Source organism: Miniopterus schreibersii (assembly GCF_964146895.1).
Source record: "Miniopterus schreibersii genome assembly, chromosome: 6".
NCBI lineage: Eukaryota > Metazoa > Chordata > Mammalia > Chiroptera > Miniopteridae > Miniopterus > Miniopterus schreibersii.
The window spans coordinates 31715406-31737580 of record NC_138107.1 but is presented as its reverse complement, the minus strand read 5'-3'; the positions used below and the strand labels follow the sequence as shown (position 1 = coordinate 31737580).

At 33.5% G+C, this 22175-nt stretch overlaps 1 protein-coding gene across 28 annotated transcripts in view; it reads right to left on the bottom strand.

Annotated features, from left to right (window-relative positions):
* RIMS1 (regulating synaptic membrane exocytosis 1) overlaps positions 1-22175 on the bottom strand; it is a gene marked incomplete at its 5' end in the record, with an annotated part of 385667 nt that overhangs the window by 58766 nt on the left and 304726 nt on the right. For 17 of the 28 annotated variants that reach the window (XM_081140483.1, XM_081140457.1, XM_081140459.1 and 14 more), the window contains 2 exons: positions 11763-11929; positions 17665-17777. The exons of 10 other annotated variants lie outside the window; for them this stretch is intronic. In XM_081140483.1, coding sequence (XP_080996609.1) covers positions 11763-11929; positions 17665-17777 — 280 coding nt within the window. Of the gene's footprint in view, positions 1-11762; positions 11930-17664; positions 17778-22175 lie in introns of those variants that run through there. One more of the 28 variants, XM_081140482.1, reaches the window with a different exon arrangement.

The following is a 22175-nucleotide window of genomic DNA, read 5'->3' as shown; positions in this document are numbered from 1 at the left end:
GTAAGGATGCCAAAGAGAGGATGCGGAATGCAAGCAGCAACCAAAGACTACGGAGAACTTTGCCCATAAGACTGACCTTTCCTGCGGTACTTTCATCACACCTCTTCGGAGAATTCTTGAGCCTGCATGCTGTCTCCCCCTCACTACCGTTTTCAGTTGTAATACAAAAAATCTCTTTATATGTGCTCACTCCAGTCATAAATTTATAGATCTGTCTCGACCTGCCACTCCCATCAGCTTCCGGTCTCCCTTCCTAAGTTTCCCTCCACACCACAAGGTCCCACTTAGGACTGAGTATCAGTTGCTTCTGTCTTTACTGCGGCACTACACAGGATACACCCCACAACTGGCTTTGGGCAGCCTAGACTTCGCCAGGCTTTGGTTCCACGTCTGGGTGACCTCCCACACCAGTCAGGAACTTTGAGGGACAGGCTTTCTTTGGTACTTCCTTGAACATATAGAAAACAACTGGGTACCACAACAAACTCACTTATATTCAGAAATTTCTCTGCATTACTCACTGCAGAGTTAGGGCTTCAAAGCAATGAGTACTATGTCCCACAGGAATAGCTTAGAGAGGGTGCAGGACTTATTATTAGGGTTTATTCTTGATGTGGTTGACCACGCATCAGAGAGGAAGTACAGGGCTTTACCCCCTGGAAGAAAGAGCCGCTGGGACATAGCCCATAATAAAAATTATATTTAGTAATTAATAAAAGTTGACAGTACAGCAACCTCATGAAAAGCCAAAACTCTAGGATAAAGCATGCATTTCTTTTAAGTCAATATGAGTTCTGGGATGGGAAACTGTCAGAATACATTCTGTAGAGAACTTGTACTGATTGCTGATGGGTACTTGCCTAAGCTCTAAATCTTTTTCATGGACGTGTATCTACCTCTGTCTCCACAATACACTCACATCCCTGCTCTGAAAAGTCCACCATCTCCCTATGGAGACACCTCAGAGAGTGGAGTGATAAAAGTTATTATTGATTATATAATCTGTGCTAAACATTTGCTGAAGGCTTTCCCCTCCCCAGAGCCCATCTCTTCATCTGCCCTCAGAACTTGAGAAGTGACATACAGAGGAAGGAAGTCCCAAAGTACCATATAGGTTAAACTGATGCTCCAAACTTATGACCTGGGAGTTAGGCCCTAAGTCTAAGAGTTTTGGTACCACTGTAGAAAATTCCTGTGACAGTGGCCACCTACGTAAAATTAAGCATCAGATTAGATTCCTAGCTAGAAAGCTATATAAATATTTTTTTTGTTCCAGTAATTAAGTGTTACAGCTGTGGCATAGGGCACAGCTGGGATCTAAGTGAGTGGCACAGCCTGTAGTGAGTATTATGTGGCTGCAGTGTCCATGAATCCTGACTATACCAGGGGAAAGGGCTTCCTTGAATTTTGCGGAGATTTCTAGTATTAACATTATCTTCCATCATGTTCCAAAAATAGTCAAGTGGGTTATGTCCCATCTCCCATTGCTGTACCTTCAGAAAGGGTAAAATATAAAAGTCAAGAATACTGTCCATTGAAGAGTCTGAATTTAGATTCATACCAAGTAATACAAATAGGAACAGGACAACAGAGTAAGATAGATGAGTTCACTAACATGACAAAGAGTAACTAAAAATATAACCCATGGAACACCTGTGAATATGTAGGTTTGTCACAGTAGAAAGGGATTAATCTTACAGCTAGGAAATAAAATATATATAAATAATTTGTAGGTATTGGAAATATTTTATATATATTTTGCAGGTGGTAAGATTTCAAATTTAAATTTCATACTCATAAAAATGTAAAACATCAGTAAGAAAGCTGATGTTTTGGATTCGATCTTTAAATAGCTATCTTAGTATTTCAAAATTATCCACTGTAGAGGTGAAAGACTATAATTCATCAGATACATATTAAGGTAGTAATAATGTAACATTTTCTTTCATTTGCTAGATTGAATTGATAAATTGACAGAATTGATGTACTTCAAGAAAATGGTAGAAACATAATTAGTTGCAAAAATAAGGTTTATTGTTTGATGTAAAACTAGTTGCTTTAATTATTATAATCATTACTTAAATTATAATATTTATTGAGCACTAACTGTATGTTCAGCAGGGTGCTAAATATTTTTGGATGTACAATTTTAAAAGTTAAAAAACAAGAAAATATAACATGGAATTACAAAATATAAACAAGAAAAATAATTACTCTAAACATAGTAAGAGAGATTTTTGAAAATCTGAAAAATGATCTCAAGCCATGTTTTGATAGGAAGGCAAGAGTTTTATGATAACAGTTGATGCTGAATCAGTCAAACTCCCACAGAGAAAAACATGATTACATCAGTGGGACTATTTCACAAACTCTCTCTGGAGCCAGGTTTAGCATCTAACAGTTTGTCTTATTTTTTTCTTATTGATTTGGCTGAGGGGCAACACAAGGAAAACTATGCCTACTGTCTTCTCTCTGTACTTCCCTGGGTCCACACAACTAAGTTTCAGATGGGGGGAGATTACTTAAAATCGCTTGGGAAACTGGGCCTCACAGGTTTTAACATTTAAACTATTTTCAATGTCAAAATTACTTTTTCTATTTTGTTCTTTACTACATTACTAGTTTTAAAAAACAGGCAGCTTTGCAGAGTCAAAAACAAAAATAATAACCAACCTATGAGCTTTAAGATTTGTTATCGAGACATAGATTCAAGTGACAGCATCATCAATTGATATTTGTGGCCCCAGACATTTGTAAAATCCCATATATCTCATCTTTATAATAGAGAGAAACTCCTACTTGAATTGGAAATAATATTTGTAAAATATATTCAATTGTAAAATCAATAGTAACTATTAGTATTATTTTTGTAGCCTCAGCACCATACTGCCCATAAAATTTCTAATTGTGGTGCAGTCATAATTCTTCTAGGCTATCACAATTATCTGTATCAATCTGTGAAATGTGAAGGCTTTTTCATAAAGGGTTTTTTTGTTTGTTTTTTGTTTGCTTTGTCTTGTTCTTTTGCTAGTGAGCGACCTGTATTGCCCATGCCTCTGTTACACTGCTCCCACTTGACTAAAAAGGGCCATAGGCACTTGCTTGTGTTCAGCTTGACGTAGTGTCCTGTGGCTGGGCCATAGCTGGCCGAACCACGACTGGCATCTGCGTCGAAAGCAGGCTGGCAGCCTACCCAGTGCCCTGGCAGGGGCGCTCTGATCACAGGATGCTCTTTCTCTGATGAGCACTAACCACTCCCTTAGCCTTGGGCCTTCCCATTCTCCCTCTTTAGAGTCCAACATCCTGCGTTCCCAGGATCCCTCCCTCCCTCTTGGCTGTAATCTGCCTTTACCTCTCACATTATTTTTCCATTCTCCAGCTCCCATTCCTCCTCACAACACACACTGTCCTTTCTCTGCTACAGCACCTTTCTCTCCTGATTTTCCAGTCCCGAGCTCCCTTGACCTGCTCCCTGGTTGCTATTTTCTCACTGCTACTTCAAGATCCAGTGCTCTTTGCCCTGCCCTGGCATTTGCCCTCTAACTTGGGATAAAGTCCCCAGGGCCACAGTTCTTGCTTTTTACGTCTATAATATTTTCTTATGTATTATTTTCATTGTAAATATTACCCTTTACGTGAGGAAATTTTAAGATGTCAAGAAAATAGCAACACATTATAAACTATTTCTAGCAACGTGATAGATGATATATTCTGAAAATACGTTCGCTCTCAAGTGCCTAGAAACGATGGGAAAATTACAAGAAATACACATTAAAATACAAACCTAAGTTCATGAGAAAGGCAAATCCTCTTAGCCAAAAGACCAAGAGGGAACAGAAAACAAATTGTTAAGTGTATGATGGATGTCTCTGGAGGTTTTGCAGATGAGAAATTTAGAGCAGGCCCAATGAGGAGTTAGAATTGAACCTCTCATGAACCAAGACTCTTAAAAACAAAACAAAAAACTGAGGTTCTCAGTCTAAGCCCTAGTGGACCCTCACCAGTGGCATTTCTAATTCACATATTTCAGGAAGACAGGGAATGCTCCCAAAATGAAGTTCTAAGACACACAAAGCACCTAGAAAATATATGAGTCAATCTAAAGAGTTAAAAAAATAACATTGAATAATGGGAGAAAGAAAACAACACATAATTAAAACACTAGAAAAATATGAGGGATGGTAGCAGAGCTAAAGTTTACCATAGCAATTTTCCCCCTAGCAGAGCGTAGAGGTAATTATTAACTTTAAATTTGTTATTTAACTAAACATATGTACATACACTAAATTAGGCACTAAAATCACAGAAATAGTATAATTTCGAGAATAGAGGAAAAAAATGAAATAAAAATAACTGAATTAAAGAAAATCAGAAAAGAGAAAAAATACAATAATAAAGATGGAAAATATTTTAAGATACTAGAAATCATTTCAAATACATAAAAAAATTAAACAGTGCAAATTGACTAGATAGCCAATTAAGTAATAGAGACTGTCAGGATAAAAGAAACAAAACAAAAAACCTAAGTCTATCTATATGCTCTTTACAAGAGACATAACTAACACATATGGCCACACAAAGGTTGAAAGTGAAAGAATGTGAACAGTTAGAATGAACATTAAAGAAAACACAACACTTATGTTCTCATATAAGGCAAAATAGACTTTAAATCAAAAATGTTTTTTTAGAGATAAAGAGATTCACTACATCATGATAAAAGGGCTCTCAATTCTAGCTCTGCTGCTTACTGGTCATGTGAATCCAACATGTTACTTCACTTTTGTTTTTATTTGTAAAATGAGATTGGTAATAATTACACCACAGGGTTGATATTGCATTTAAACCACCTATCATAATACCTGATACACAAAAAAAGGTGCTTAATAAATCAGAACAATGATTAAAACAATGAGCTACCAATAGACATAATACTAAGTTTAAAATCTGCAGTCAGTTCTCCAATGTGCAGATATAAACATATAAACACAGTATCATAAACAGAAACTTAAGAATCTGTTAGAAATTTTCCATTATATATATTTTGGTATAAAAATCTAGTCACTATTTGAGGTGTTCTCCAAACAGTCATCCTCTTATCTGACAGCTAATACAGCACTGAGCATCCTTAATATAGCTGGTCTGTGTGGTAATTACCACACATCAAAGACAACAGGGTCACGTAACTGGCCCTTGAGGAAGCCCTCACGTGCTGCAGAAATTATAAGCATTGGAGCAAAGTTGGCCAACATCTCAGCAACAGGAGTGGTCTCCTATTCCTGGACCTGATCTCTTACGGAAGCAGCGCACTCCCATGCCTGGTGTGAATCCAAAAGGTGGTTCTGCTGGACACCAGCCATAACCCCGGGGTAAATATACTGTTCCTGCCTCTGTGCCTAGTAAAAACACAATTGCAAACATATCCTGTACAGTGAAGAGGAATTTGAACTTTGGGGACAGATCTTTCTCTCTTTGAAAACTTCCCAGGGAATAAATTGGCTGTATTTGAAAGTTGCTTCAATATTGTCAATTTGCCTTAGGAGTCATCACCTATTTTATTTTCCCTGTACTTAAAAGATGCACATACTTTATACATCTTTAAAAATGTATTACACTGAAGATATGCCGTTAGCAGTAGGTAACTTAATTTCTTGTATGTTGTGGGGAAAATAATAATTAAGCAAGGAGAATTAAATTCTTATTTTATTTAACAACAGAATATCAAATTAAATTCATAATTTCTTTTAGGATAATTAAATGAAATTGTAAAATTATAGTCACACATATTCAAAACGTAATTTCAAGAATATCATGAATAAACTGTGTATTATAAGGAAAGTTATTAACACAGCTTGTTTTTGAATTTCCAAAAATTTTATTTTGCTTGAATAAATTTTCCATACCCTCTTCTATAGACAGTTATTTTTCTAATTTTAAAATTTTCTAATTATCATCGTCAATGAATTCCACTAAATGCTTTTTAAAATATTACAAATGTAAAAAAATAATTTAATTCCATTCTAACAGAAGAAATAAAGCTATAGGAAAGTAGATTTCTACAAATAATCAAATGTTAAAATGTACTTTTAAAATTCCATGAACGTGCATAGTTATTTTTCCCTTATAGGTAGAAGTTGTCTGTAAGATCTAATTACAAACAATCTCTAAGATCATTGACACAAATAACCCATCTTTGTAAGATATTCTTGGTTTCAAATTAAATTTTGAACATTTTATTCATTAAAACTGACCATTTTCATTGTCTTATATAGTAGGCATTTATCTAATATTCTATCGACCTCCCTGGAATTTAACTAAACAGATTTTAGTAAATCTATAATGAATTGGCAGAGTAGAAAGGTGAAAACAAAGCAGGTTGGAGCTGTTCCAAACAGGACCCGTGCTGCTTCACTTCAAACTGTATTTTAAACGGTTTGCAAGGAAGAACCTCATCAGGAAAAGCTCTTGTCCGAAGAGCTCTGTAACTGGCTATTATCAAGACTGTCATGTTACTTATATTCATAGGTCAAGCAGTATTCCGTGTATATTCTGAATATGGCATGGTATAAAAATTTAGATATATGGCACATTCAGTCATATGGTATATTAATAAATACAGTAATTTTACTATAAAAGTGGTCTTTTTAAAGGGCACATGGCACATTCTTTCCATCTCTTACAGCTTTAATCTAGTCACAGGGAAGTAGTAGTGGCAATGGCTCATTAATCTCTGACTACTAAATCTAATAAGATGCTATTTAAAAAGCTACCAAAAAATCACTAAAATATATTTTCTCTCTCAGATAGTAAATACCCACTACCTTTCACTGTTCATTCTCTCCGGTATCATCCAATTTTCATGTTACTTTCCTCTTCCTTTTTAGTACTTTTATAACCTCGATGGACTTTGTTTTCCCATAGGACAACAGGCAAGCACACAAAATTAAGTGAAGAAAAACTCCCGCTTTATCACTCAATCATATGAAATGTCAGTACGCATAATAACGAATAAGTATATGAAATGAAAGTTTCATTAGTTATTCTGAGCTATTAATATAGCAAATGATTTTTGGTATTTTTCAAATGCCAAGTCACAAAAAATTCAAAGATCATTTTAAATGTCCTGCTGAACTGAAGAAACCATTCTGAAATAAGTGGCATCTAAAATTTGCTGTAATATTTTTCAAATATAATTGCCGTATCAAGATTAATTTTCCAGAAGATGTGCATTTATTCTCTATCACAATTTAAATTATCAAATAATTTTACTTATACTATTTTAAATCCCCAAATAAATACAAACATACATCCTTCAGTATCTGCTTACTAATTATGCATACTGACATCAAATGCCAACTTTCAGTAAATTTATGACTGCAAGATGACTAGTTGTGTATAGGAGATAAGTTCTTAAAAATGCTTTCATATCTTTCAAACTAAGAATGTAGAAAACAAAGATAATTGCTTTTGAAACTATTCTTTCAAAGGGGGATGATAGAAAGACCCAAACTGTTGGCATCAAACTTGCTCTTGAAGTTTCTTTATTAAAACCCACCTAGCTACAGACAGGCAACCTTGTAGGTCCTGGAGAACATATATTACAAATGTCAATGCTGTTGGAAAATTGTTGGTTTTGACAAGCTACTAAAATTGTGTAACTTCTGAGAGAAATTATGGGATTGTGCTTGCAATTTTTTACTTTTAAAGCTTGATTTTGTATAAATAATCTAAAATTTGTCTGCCTGGAAAGAAATTGATATATGATAAAGATGAAAAAATAGTTTTCAGAGCTAAACCATGGTAATTCAGCTTCTTTTGGATGAGCACCTTCTTTAGATATAAAAGTAAACATAGAGAATTCAGAAACTCAACATATTCTATCTGGATTCTAGTATATGTGTATTTTTGTTATAAATGATGTCATCCTTCCTTATATATTGTGCATATTTTATAGACGGATGGGAAAATATTCTCTGAGGAATATTTAAGCCAACACTAGCTTAAAATTGTAAGGCACATACAGCACAAATCTGAAAAACAAAGAACATGAAAATTTTACTGATGCTTATTTTGAAGTATTGTGCTGATTTTACACTGTAAGAATCATCCTAGCAATTACTTAAGTTTTAAATAGTCTTAGTTCATAACTATTTTTTAGAATAACTTTTAATTCCTTATATCTACAAAAGATTATTTACCTTAATACAAACGTTATGGTCTATTTTTCTACTATAGTTCGCCTGCGTATATACACTTGGAAAACATGAGATATGTTTTGGGCTTTTTTGAACTATTCAGAATGTATCTGGAGGGACAGATGTCCTTTTTCAATTCACACAGTACCTTATGGTGTAGTTAGTGACATCACTAAATGGACAAGATATTTGTTGCATAATCATCTCAAACACAGAAGATTTAGGATCTGACCCAAGAGTCCCTAACACTCTCTAAAAATGATCTTTTAGAGTTTGATCATCCAAACATATTTATATTTTCCAACCTATAAACACCTTATAAGTGCTTAATTTTATTTGTGCCCAAACAGGCCTTTTGAAGCTAACTTCATGTTCTCAGATCTTTTAGGAAGAAGGATGATGATTATCGAAAACAAATTTTCTGAAACTGCAGTCAAGAGTATTATATAGATGTCCCTATGAAAAAGGCATTCCAGAATGAAATAACTTCAGCATATATTGAAATAAACAAAGATAAACCTTAAGAACAATAATGTGTGCTGACTCATTAACAGAAAAATGCAGTAAGTGGCGTTTGGAAAACATTACATACATTATACAGGTCTATACATTGTACAGAAGGCCGCACACTGCTCACTTCAGATGTGCTTATCTGGACATTTTCTTGGTTCATAATGTACTTGGATAGAGGAAATTAAAACCATGCATGGTATTTTAAGCTCCTACATACTATATGGTTTTGTGTAATATGAATAAAATCGTGTCATACAGCTTCTTTCTGCAGTTATTTATGAGAATGCAAGGTACTTAGCTGACTTTTAAGGTACTTTGGTGAATTCTATAATGTCTTCTAAATCTTTTTACTGATGTCCAGGGTAAAATTCACCCAAGGCAATGTACAACAAAACATTTCTTGTGTCATAGGATGGTTTGAGCAAAGACATTCAGGGAACCAGAATATAAAAATATGTTTTAAACTCTTAAATAGGTTATAATCTCCCTGAGTATGTGGCCTAGATATACTTTAATATATTCTTGGCAAATAATGAAGTCCTTACATATTACAGGAACTCTAAAGTTTCCTGCTACTTACGATGACATGTAAATATATTCTATCATAATTGATCAGATTTGTTCATCTTTCAACCATGAACAGAATTTTAAAACCTACGTAGGTGTTAGTTACTATAAAGACAAAAGAAGTGCTGAGAAGCAGTAACATGTTGAGCACCATCATTCCTCACAGTGTCAGCTGTGAGAGCAGGAGATACCGAAGGCTGCCGGGCCTGCCACCCTCGCTGCACCTCAGTGACACGGCATTTTTATAGTGATGTCACTTTGTTCTTTTTTTTCCCCTTTTTATCCCAAACCCTCCTCTCAGGTTTTTAACCACAGGGTTGATGGCAGATATAAAATCACTCTGTGTGTGTGCGCCTGTGAAGCTATTTTAAGGAGAAGACTGTATATGAAAAGGTAACTTGATTCTGATTTCAGGAGAAAGATCTGCTTCTTTCCATAATTCCTTCCTTCCTCTCTATTCCTCCTGAGTATTCTAAGAAATCAAATGGTTACCACAAATGGAAAATCACTGACCTAAAGTAATAAGAAAGTTCCTAAAGTAACAAAGAAAATATCTTGTTAGCTTAAGGAGAAACTTGTTTAGCAATTAGTTTTAGTGCCTAACTTACACAATCCATTTACATAAAAACTTTAGTTCATATATGTTCTGAAAACACTGAAATGCCCTGAGAAAATGAATTTTTCATTAAGAAACTTACTTGTATCATTTTTAGGTCTACCCTTCTCCCCACCACCTTCACTATATAAGAAAAGGCCTATGAATCAAGGAAACAAAGAATCCTCTCTTTTGCATCTTGTCATGGTATAATTATAACTAGTGCTGATTTGTTCAATGGCATTTTCCCACAAAGTAACATTGGCTGCAATGCGTAACACTTTGTTTCTTCTGATTCCCTTTGTATAAAGTCATAATCAATGGTTGTTGAGCTGCCTAATGCTTCTGATTTTTCCCCTCAAAAATCACATGGCTAAATTTTTCCCTAATATAAAAATCTGAAGAATCCTCTTCTCTTGAAATTTCAAGAGAATGACAATGGGCCCACAAATTACTCTTGCAATTGGTTAATAATATGAATTCTATGAACTAGTAATACTTTACAGCATAGGACTCAAGGTACTTGACTGTATTGTGAACAAAAAGAAAATTACCTCAAGATGTATTGTTTTATAATTATTTTAGTAAATTGTTTTTAGTAATTAAAAGTGAAAAAGTCTTGTTTAAGCCCTATTTACTGATATTCTTCTAAATTGAATGGGTTTTGAAATATAATAACTTATAGGTATTTCAGTAAAAAGGAATCTATTAGAATAATGTTCACCCTTGATCCTAAGCAACTCAGTATGGCTAAGTTCCTTAGCTTTTCGAATTTTCTTAAATTTTAGAGACTTTATTCTGTTAGGACCAGATGCTTAAAACATCGGAAGTAAAGATAAACATGTCCTATTACTACTGTTTTCAGCTGAAATTGCTCATGTAGATTATCAAAGTATGACATTGTTAATTAACAGTAAGATAATTACTCTCAATTTTCTTCAACAGATGAGCTTGGTGCAGGGAAACCCAAGGGAGAAGGAACGCTTTAGGGTACATTTCATTGCACATCATGAAAATGTGTGATAATATCAGACTTTCAGAGCATTAGGAAAGCAATTGTTTCCATTTTGAACATTTATATTTCTTGAGCTTTTCATTAAATCCAAAATTCTACCAATGAAACTTCTATTTCTGTAAACTAGTTAAGAACATATACATGATATGGGTTGTCCATACTGAGTCTGCTTTACTGAATTAAAGAGGCACTTAGATTCCTGAGGTCTTTTCCCTTTCAGCAGGGTACTTGGCCTTGTAAAAACACAAGAGCACTACTGGTGATCTAAACATGTAAGTTTCTTACAGCTCATAATGTAAACTAGGCTGAGCATTTTTTTATCGTATCCACTCAATCCTACCCTGAAAGCGGACCAACTGCAAACTACAGCCCAAGGGGAAAATGCAGCCAGCTTCCTGTTGTTGTTTTTTCCCTTGGTAAATAAAATTTTTTGGAACATAGCCGTGCTCATTTTTTTAACATAGCTTTCACACTATAGTATAATGACATTGTTGAGTATATGTGACAGGGCCCTGCATAGCCTGAAATATTTATTCTCTCTTTCTTTAAGAAAGAGCTTTCTGACACTGGAAGAAAGGATGCTCTGTGGATTTTATCCTATCACAAGGAAATTCCTGCAAATGTGACTACGTGATCTCTAAGATTATGACTATAGTTATCAGTTATATCTTACAGCAGACAGCACCAAACTGACTATTGGTGACACCATGCAATAGTTAATAGATACTCTCCCCGCCCCAGCCCCAGTTATCTGAATGGAATGTTAGTGTTTCTGCTCTTTGTTACTTGGCCTAGACTGTACTGAGCAAGCACATCCAGCGAGCCGGCTGCACTTCTCTACCGGGCAGGGCCCGGCTCACACGCGGTCTCCCCGACTCACCTGATGCCCCCCCGGGGGCGCTCCGACTGCTCCGACAGAAAGCTGGTGCTGCTGAGGCGCGAGGCACTGCTGGTTCTGGAAATGGCGGACACATCACTGACATCACTATCTGATGATTTGGCAGAGACGTTATCACAGCTTCTGTACTGATCTTTATGTATGTTATACTAAAGATTAAAAACAAGAAAGCGTGAGCTCCAGCATCAGGTGGCGGCGGAAAGACACAGACACGGGGAGGATACTGACGACTCGGCCAACAGCAGGCCAAAGGGCACCTCGTGGAGGCAGGTGGGATCTAAAGCACCCACACACTAAGGACACATGGCCTCCAGAGGGACATTCCTACGTCCTCTGGGTGGTAAGGGGCGCTTCTGGAGGCGGGATTACAAATGGAACACAAATTAAACGCTGGATGGAAAATTCACAGCAGCAAAGGGTGGACTTCGGTTTTAAACTTTGTATTTTAATTAGACATTTTCAGATTTAAACTATGGACTCAGTACTAAAAGTAAAAAATGGGATTCCCATTAAAATTTCAATATACACTATAGCTTATATTTAAATGTTTAAATTTGTCTTTGGTATTAATTACCTAAGATTCCAGACTCATTAGGAAAAAGGTTACAACATGAGAATCTGCCAAAGCAGTTAATCTACTCTTCTGTCTACGTCACTTTCTCACTGTAACTGATCACACAGTGAAAAGCTTTACATATTATTTTAATATGTTTTAATTATAAAGCATATATAACTTCACAATATCTAATATATAAGTGATTCTCTTAATTTAGGTACTGGAAGTAAGATAACTTCTTATATGAAATAAAAGAACATATAGGTAAAATAAACACATGACTAAACATTGAGTATTTGTTTCCTATCAAGAGACTGAATTTTAGGTTTATGTGTTAAGGAGTGAAAATATGAAATGTTTATTAAACCTGTAGAAAATATCACCCATCTTCTGATGCTCCATATTAGATGACTTTTAATGAGTCTAAAATAATCCAAACACTCTATTTTTAAAAATTTGTATAAACAACTGTCTTGCTAAAACATATAAAATAAACTGATGATAAAATGTGGATCTGACTATACAAAAAGAAGTATAATACAATAGTGAAAAAAAATCCTACTGAAGGGAATTATGTTTATTTAACATGATTTAATATTAGATGAGAAGAGTTTAGGGCTAAGGTATTTAAATGCTAGTCTTAATTCTTCATCTCTCATGTTTTTAAGGGGCATAAAAACAATTACAAATTTATAGAATATCCATAAATTATCTTTCCAAAGATTTTTTCATAACTGTGTGATTTTTTGAAAGCCACATGCGTAATACAAAAGGGAATTCATATATATTATGCCCAGAACTGAGGTATTTCTACTTCATGAATGATCTGAAAGTAATATGACTTAAGATAATACATTCAAAGTAATGTGATAATGTTCATCACCAAACTCTGTCCTATCTGATAGCATGATCCTGACTGACATGATTCATCTCAGTCAGAACTGTTTGTTTATTTATAGAGTAGATGAGCTAAAACCTTAATATGCTCACATAGTAGAACCCGAATTTAATACTGTTACTGGAGTACATCTATAACTCATTTGTTTCTGAAATTATTTTGCTAAGTAGATATATTATGCAATTATTATAATGTTTCCAAACATACTGAAATAATAGCTTATCCATGACAGAATATAAGAACTGGGTTTTAGGACCATAAAAATCAACCCAGCAGTAGCAAATTTTCTGGCATTGTGTTGACATCCAGAACAAATGCTACCCTTACCTGACAAATGTCAATAATAGGTATATGTGCGTGTGCATGGAACCATTTATCCAACTAAAGAACTTCTCCTTTGCCATAAGCCATCTCTTCCTTAACTTTTTGTATATAACTTTTGATATTCCAGCAAAGAGCTAAAACAAGGGGTTTTTAAAAGGCTGTAGGTCATATTAAATTTTCTATACCGGGGTACAGAAGAATCTATCATTCTGATACAAGATCACAGTTTTCTTTACATTGGTTATATGAAGAAAATGATACACTTTTACATTCACTTTTTACTACTATATCTACTTATTTTAAAATCCTGTTAAAAGTTTAAATAACTTTGTCTTTTTATCAAGCATAATTTGTTAAATTTCCTATTTAAAATTAAATATTTTAATGGAATTACATTATGTTTTAAGAAATATAATGTCCTCAGGAGGAATGTATGCCGATCATACAGCAGGGAAATAAGTTCTTGCTATAGGGGAGCCTCTAATTGTGGGGCTGCTATTTTTATAAGTAAGTAATAATAACCATTCAGCAGCTACCTACAATACCCATCACATGAGTCTTGGTCGCTGTTCCCGGTTTACATAAACATAAGCACTTTTTAAAACTGTGAGTTCCTAAATGCAAATTCACCCTTCAATTATGAATTTCACCCCATCACTGAGGCACACAACTCTGTATAACATCAATGAAAAAATAGCATGGGGTCACATTTCAGGGATACCAAAGTCGTTTTGTGTTTTTCTCAAAAGCAAAGTTAATGCTAATTCCTTACTCAGGATGGATGTCAGGGTCAGTCGGCCTTTTAAAGGAGGTGCCAGGTTTGAAACATCTAAGGAATATCTGTCTGGTAATTCTTGGCCCTGAAAAGAATTTAGTTCTACTGGTGTGTAGTTATAAATATTTTGAGAATGATGAAGTAATTTCTAATTTGGCAGAATTTCAACTAAGGTGTACTGCTTCATCCAAAATGTCAAATAGTTTAAGATGCTAAAAAAAGAATAAAGGGTTAAGGTTCAAAGCTAAATGTATATTAAATTTACAACAATGTTAGCTCTTATTTATAAGAATAAACATATTTTTGTAGAGTAAATTATAAAAAGGTTGGGGTAAGTGGATAAAAAATGAAAAATATAATTTCTCAAGCGTATGAGAGAGATTTGAGGGCTGGAAACTAAACATTTTATTGTAAGCATTAGGGCATAATATGAATATTAGAATCGTGAAGAGTATTTATCTTTTACTTGACATGTAAAGAGCTAATCATTTGTCAGTTTATCTTATGTATTTTACTAACCTACATTCTTATAAGTTTTTTAAAGATATAATATCTTTGATCTCACATTTGTTCATATAATTTATACTCATTCTATTTATGTAACAGTGTAATATCAATTTATGCAGTAAGAGCAACGGTAATATATTTAAAAGTAATGTTTTTTAAAACATTCAAATGAGAGAAAAAGAAAAAAGATGCCTGTGTCAAAAAGGGGGGAAAAAGAGAATATGAGAATTAAATTTATGCAAACTGAAAGCTGTAGAAGAGCCTCTGAATCAAACTGGAGCATAGTGCCCATTTCAATGGCGTAGAAGCCGAACAAAGTGGGACCTAAGTTCGAATCGAATAGGGAGTTCTAGGGTTTACTGACATTGGTATCACCTCCTTTCTTCTGAGCCTCCATTTTCATAGATTTGCTAAACAAAAGAGCTGAGATGGAAAATTACTTTGAAGTATTTTTAAGGTCTACATTTCTATGAGCCAGAGAACTTGGAATCTCCCAAGCAAGACAAACCTACTTTTGATTTGTTATGAATATAATATTAGTGGTTGTTTGGACATCTAGAGTAATTCGCTTTGCAGATTCTTTTTGATCATCTGATTAATATTAGAGTCCTCGTTCAAAATGATTCAGAAAGGCTTTTAATATTTACCCTGGTTCTCGATTTACCCCTTTCTTGCGGCCTATACTGGCCCTACCTCCCGCAGGCTATTGTATTTGACCTTACCCTTTGACACAATGCTAAGAAACTGGGAAAACATTTCTAGATTTAATGAGGCATTTCCAGTTTAAAGAGCATTTCCAAAAAACTGCTTCTGACTGTGGAGGAAGAAAGCCTAAATTACCCTGTCTCTTAATTCTTCCTGAATTTGTAGTACAAGAAAACAAAAATGATGATATCCATAAAGCAGACAGACAAATAAGCCGATTTAGTGATAATACCACATAGAATAAACCTCCAAGAAGATATGTGGAGCTGGAATCAGCAACTCTATGGAAGGTCAAGATGCTTTCCTTACTAATTTGTTTTGCTTTACAAGTTTTACTTTGTAAAATGTTGTTTCAGAGTCCCAGGGCATTGGGCCACACCAAATCAGTGACCATAAGCGCTGTCTCAGCTGGAAGCCCTTTCGCAGCTAACCTGTAATGTAAAGTGATACCCTGCATCTAACACACGTGGCTCCATGGTAGGCTGGTGACACATCATATTTGGCAGTCACTTTTATTGTTTGCATTAGTCTCTGAGTATCTGGCTATATACTGAGCAGCCTCCATTATTTAAAAATAAGTAGGTTTTTTAGCCCTTCCTCCCATCCCTTTTCTCTCTGGCAAGCGTCGGTTTATAACTGTGAATCTGTTTCTGTTTTGTTTGTTCATTTGTTTGGTTTTCACATATAAAGGAAATCATATGGCACTCTTCCTTCTATGTCTGACTTATTTCAGTTAGCACAAGACCCTCTAGGTCCATCCATGTTGTTGTGAATGACAGGATTTCATTCTTTTTTATGGTTAAGTAATATTCTACTACACATATATGTACTGCATTCTTCTTTATCTATTTGTCTATCAATGGACACCTAGGCTGCGTCCATATCTTGGCTATTGTAAATAATGCTGCAATGATAATAGGGGTACATACATATTTTGGGGGTATATAGTCAATAATATCCTAATAACTTTGTATTATGTCAAATGGTTACTAAACTTATTGTGGTGATCACTTCGTTAGATATTTAAATGTTGAATAACTATGCTGCACACCCGAAAGTACTATAATATTGTATGCTAACAATATTTTAATAAATATAAGTAGATTTTTCTAGGTTCATATTTCAAGCTAAAAATATTGATTTAGTATAGTTTTATTTAATTTTGAATTTCTAAAAGGTTATTACTTCCAAAAGAACTTTTTGATATCAAATTATAACACAAGTTTTCCTGTAATGGCTGCTGCCACTTTTGCAGTATTCTAAAAACAAGATTTTTAAGTAAGCCAGATAATATACATACAAATTATATCATGAAGCATACAATTCTATGCATATATTATTAGATGATGGTTGGTAGTTTATAAATTCAATGTATTCTTACAAAATAATATTGAAGTATAAGTCAAATGTTTATTGGCATGGGGAATTGTGTGGATTTCTGTTTCTAAGAGTTTAAAATCAGTTACTTATCTTACTGAAGAGAGATCAATAAGAAATCTCATATCACACAATTTTAATCATTGGGTAACAAATCTCAATAGTAAATATTAACCAAAAATGGTATTTAAGACTATAAATCTGTAACTTAATATTTAAATGCAATATTAAATGATACTGAAGCAATAAAATGGTTTTATCTATCTTGCTTATTTATGTGATTCTGTCTATGGAAAATCGATCATTAAGTGACTTTGTTTTTTAAAATTTTTTATTGAATTTATTGTGATGACACTGGTTAATAAAATTATATAGGTTTCAAGGGTACAATTCTATGATAAATCATCTGTATATTGTATTGTGTGTTCACCACCCAAAGTCTAGTATCCTTGTCACCATTTATCCCCCATACCCTCTTCTCCCTGCCCCCACCCTCCCTTTCCCTCTAGTAATCACCACACTGTTGCCTGTAACTTTAATATCAAGTGTTTACATTTTCTTTTTAGAAAAATCATTAAATCCAAGTTAATAAAGTTATATCTTGTGGAACTAGGAAAGAGGTTATGATGCAAGACTAGCATTTGAAAAACTCTCATATATCTTGGTGCTTGCTAGTCCTACCTGGTACACACACTGTACATTTATAAAAGGGAGGCTATTGGTTGGGTACTACTAGTTTTACCTTGGAATATTGCTCGCGATCAAGTTCTTGACTAGAACCAGACCCTGTTGTCTGCTTAAATCGGTGCACTTTCATTTTCATCTGTCTTGTTCGCTCCTCCACTACTAAGCTTGCTGCAAAAACACACAATGGAAGCCTATTAAAACATGTGAAGCACCTTTAAGAAACTGAATGGTTTAAGATTTTAATGCTTTTGATATGACTTCAATTAAATGAAGTTTAGAAATAACACGATTAGCAAATTAAACAAAATGCAGAATATACAATGCTAGCAACTGTTAATCTAAAGATGAACATGACAGCTCACACAGAATGGGGAACAAAAATATTAGTAACAAAATACCCTATTTCTACATCTGATATGAAATAGTTTCAATTCCGTTCATAAATGATTATGTAAAACCAAATCTAATTGTGAAAATATGTTTCATCTTTAATCAACTGGTTGTTGTATATACATATATAGGGAAAACAAATATGCATACTGAACACATCACACATATATGCACATGCTTACATGCATGCACACACCCTTTAACATCCTCAGCTAAGTCACCTAAAAACTTGTTAATGGATAAGAATCTCCTTTTATGAGGCTTTCTTATTAAATGATTAATTTCTACCAGTAGCTTTTCACGAATATTTGCCAGACTAAAAGTTTAGTTGATAGCTATGTCTGACCACATATATAAAATTTGTAAATCTAAAAAAAAAAAAAAGTGGTATAAAAATTTTAGCTCTGAAATTTAAAACATGTAAAGAAATATATTCTATTTAACACTTTATTAATCTCTTAAGTAGCAGGTGTGACTGTTTAGATGGGAAAAATTATAGCTTTCAATAAAATATATGTCAGAATCCAGCATAAGTGGTTAATTTTTTCCTTTGATTACAAATAAAGGAGAAATAAGAGCTAAGGGTACAGCTATGTGAAGAGTGAGCTCCTAAAACATATACCTGTGCTATATGAGACCTATGTTTACTTTTTACAATTTATCTCTTTCCAATTTCCCAGACTATTCAACCTCTTCAAGTGCTAAGTTCTGTATATACATATATACATAAAAAAACTGTGATTAATGTATCAAGCCTTCTGCCAAGAGGCCCTAATGATTGAAGGGTAATGGAAGTGTTGATATATCTAACTGACTTGGCTGTTGATTTCACCTCCTGCAAGTTTATGTGATACCTGCTGACAAATTTTCCCCTTGCGATGATCAAACATGGCCTATTATCCTTGATAAAAGACACTGAGACCCACTTTAAAAATTAAGTAAATATATAGCTTTTATTGTGTGTTTAAGTACAAACTAATAGTTCAAGAGATAAATACACAGTTTGAAATCTGTGGTCAAATGTTTAATCATACTTTTAGCACCAATTATTAGATGTTTAGCTTTGTTTAAATTCAGTAAACTAGATAGAAAATATCAACCCCTAACATCACAGTTATGTAACTTAAGCAATGATGCATATTTGCTTTGAAAATGTTGACTTCAGAGACAGTAAATGATAACTATTAATGATTAAAAGATGGTTCAATGAGATCTTGGGAAAAGTTGTTCAGAAATGTATTAATTACTTGATAACATATAAGAAGTCAGAATGAATATTATAAAGCAAAATGTTAATTGGGAGTAATAAGGAACTGATACAAAGTTACTGAAAAGTGGGTTATATTTATAGGAAGCCATATGCAATATAAGAAAATGTACAAATATCTATTCTCTGCCTTCTGCCTATGGTGTGGGTACCTCTGGGTACTTGCTCAGTCTTTGAGCTTTGACAAAATCAAAGGAACAGTGATAATTGTTGTACTTTATAATTAAAGTTTAAAGCAATCTCTACTTGGATTACAAACAGATTTAAATGATATTAACTTAATTTTCTCACCAAATGATATTTATTTTACTTTAAGAATTATCTGACATTTATTAGCCCATAGCTTTGTAACCTTCACTTTAATCCTTAGGGAAGATGGTAACTTGAGACTGAAAAGATTATTTCCCAAGAGCTACTGACCCGAAGCAGTCTGAAACAGTTCTGGGGAGTTAATGGTGCTGGGACACTACCCTGTCTCTCTGAATAGGACTACTCAGCTTATGAGATGGCTGCATTTAAGTCTTTACTTTGCAAAACTCAGAACTAAATCATAAGAAGAAAGTGGAAGCCTAACTAAAATAAATCTTAAAATGGTTTTAAATGGGTTCAATTTTACTTTTCAAAAATGATATATGTGTATATATAGTATTTTTATTCTTAGAGAAGTGAAAGTTGACATCTTTTAATCCGTCAAAGAAAGAAAATCTCCAAATTAATATTGACACAAAGTCATTTTGACTCTCCAGCAAAAAGGTAGTTGCTATGCTATCCTCATTACTTATTTTACATTTTATTTAAACTCTATATTGTGAAATAAAATGACATTATTTCTGAATCATTGGTGTGCCAATCTCAGTAGTAAGACAAACTTATAAACAGAATATTTATCACAAATTTGGAACTGAAGACATGATTCCATGATTTATAAAGAGAATAACACTTAGCGATGATTAAAAGTGAACTGAATTCTTGGAAAATGACTATCTGTCAAGTATCTCACTGTAAGTAAAATTAACCACAGCACCAAGAGCTCAAATATCTTACTGTAAAAAGAATGATTACTGATCATCACTTTAACATTTTATACTATTTTATCAATTTAATGCCAATAGAAAAAATTGAAATACAGAATAAAATATTTTCAAATTTCCCCACAAATTTTTACAATGCATTTACATTTTAGGAATGTTCTGAATGTTGGCTGCATTTTAAATTAACAAAATCGCTAAAATACCAGTTGCTATTTCTTTACAAAAAATTAAGGAATTTTTTAAAATTTGAAAACTCACATACTAGAGTGTTAAAAACCCTTCTTATATTCTACAACAAATATAATTATCATGTAATTTAATTTAATCTTTTAATGAAAATAGAGCTTACATACATAATACAGTCAAAAGGTAAGGATGTGTGCTGTGCTAAAGACTGTATTTCACCATAATTGCCCGTAAGGTGTGATTAACATGGCAAATTATTTATTTATGTATTTTTTTAATCCTCACCTGAGGATATTTTTTTCCATGACTTTTCTTTTTTTCCAGACAGTGGAATGGGGGGGGGGTGGAGAGAGAGAGAGAGACATCGATGGGCTGCCTCCTGCACGTTCCCCAACTGGGGCTGGGGATGGAGCTGGCAACCGGGGTACCTGCCCTTGGCCGTAATCGAACCGGAGACCCTTTGGTCTGCAGGCTGATGCTCTAACCACTGAGCCAAACCAGTTAGGGTGGCAATTTTATTTTTAAAAAGAGTGTTTTGTATGTTAGAATTTTTCATCACACTTTCTACAAGAAGGATGATGTGTCTGATGCTGAATAAATTGTGCTTTTAAAAAGCAGATATTTACCTAAACAATATTTATTGAACATGCCTCATTTCTTTTAGATCAATTTTTCTCTATATACGTTGTTATTTCTAAACTCTGGCATCTGTATCAGATAAATCTATATATGTCAAAACTCATCTCACCACTACAATTAAGTATAAAACTGGAACTTATTTTTAGGTGTTAAATTAATATTATACTTATGAAGTCATTTTTTGTCTTCAAACTCAACAAGAGTAACTCAGACACTGCAGGTGAGAAAAGTAAATAAAAATTTTAAAGTCCGTAATTAATTACAATTTTCTAATAAAAAGTATTAGATATTATTACAAATAAAGACAGATTAAAATAATTCTTTTTTCATGTCACATGGTTTGCTATAAATTCCTAATCTATTGATATGGTTGATCTTAGATGAGTCTACCAATAAGCAGAGATCATTTACAAATGTTGTTTGTGCCTGTAACAATTTTTCTGTATCTATTCTTTTCATAAGATTACTAAAGAATCCTGTGAGTTAAAACAAAAAAGCTTAAGGATCTTTAATAAATCTTCCCCAACGCATCAAAGAAAAATTCCCATAGAATCACCTTTTCTAAAGAGAATATAATTTTCTGGTAAACACTTTTGACTTACCAGACATTTGTAATTTGCTTTAAAATACTATCAATATTATAGATATGGGTACTTTCAGAACATTATAATTTAAAACTCAAATTCTCATAAATATATTTAAAATATTATCCATGACTTTACAATTATATAAAGATGAAGCTGTTCTGATCTTCAAATTCCTTAAATATTTCACAATTTTCTCTTTGCGTCTAGAAATTAACATGAATCTGAAACTTCAAGTGTCTGTGTTTATAAACAAAATAATCCATACATTATGTTGTTAAACTTTACAATACTTTCAAGTATTTTAGATTAAATATGACTGTAACATAAAAATTTATGTATTATTAAATATATTAAGGTAAAATTTTAAGAGTATTTTATAACAAGGTTAGCTAGTGCATGTGTCAAAAGTGATACATGATAATATATGGACAGAATAATTAAGCTTGTCTAGTTAACTACTATATGC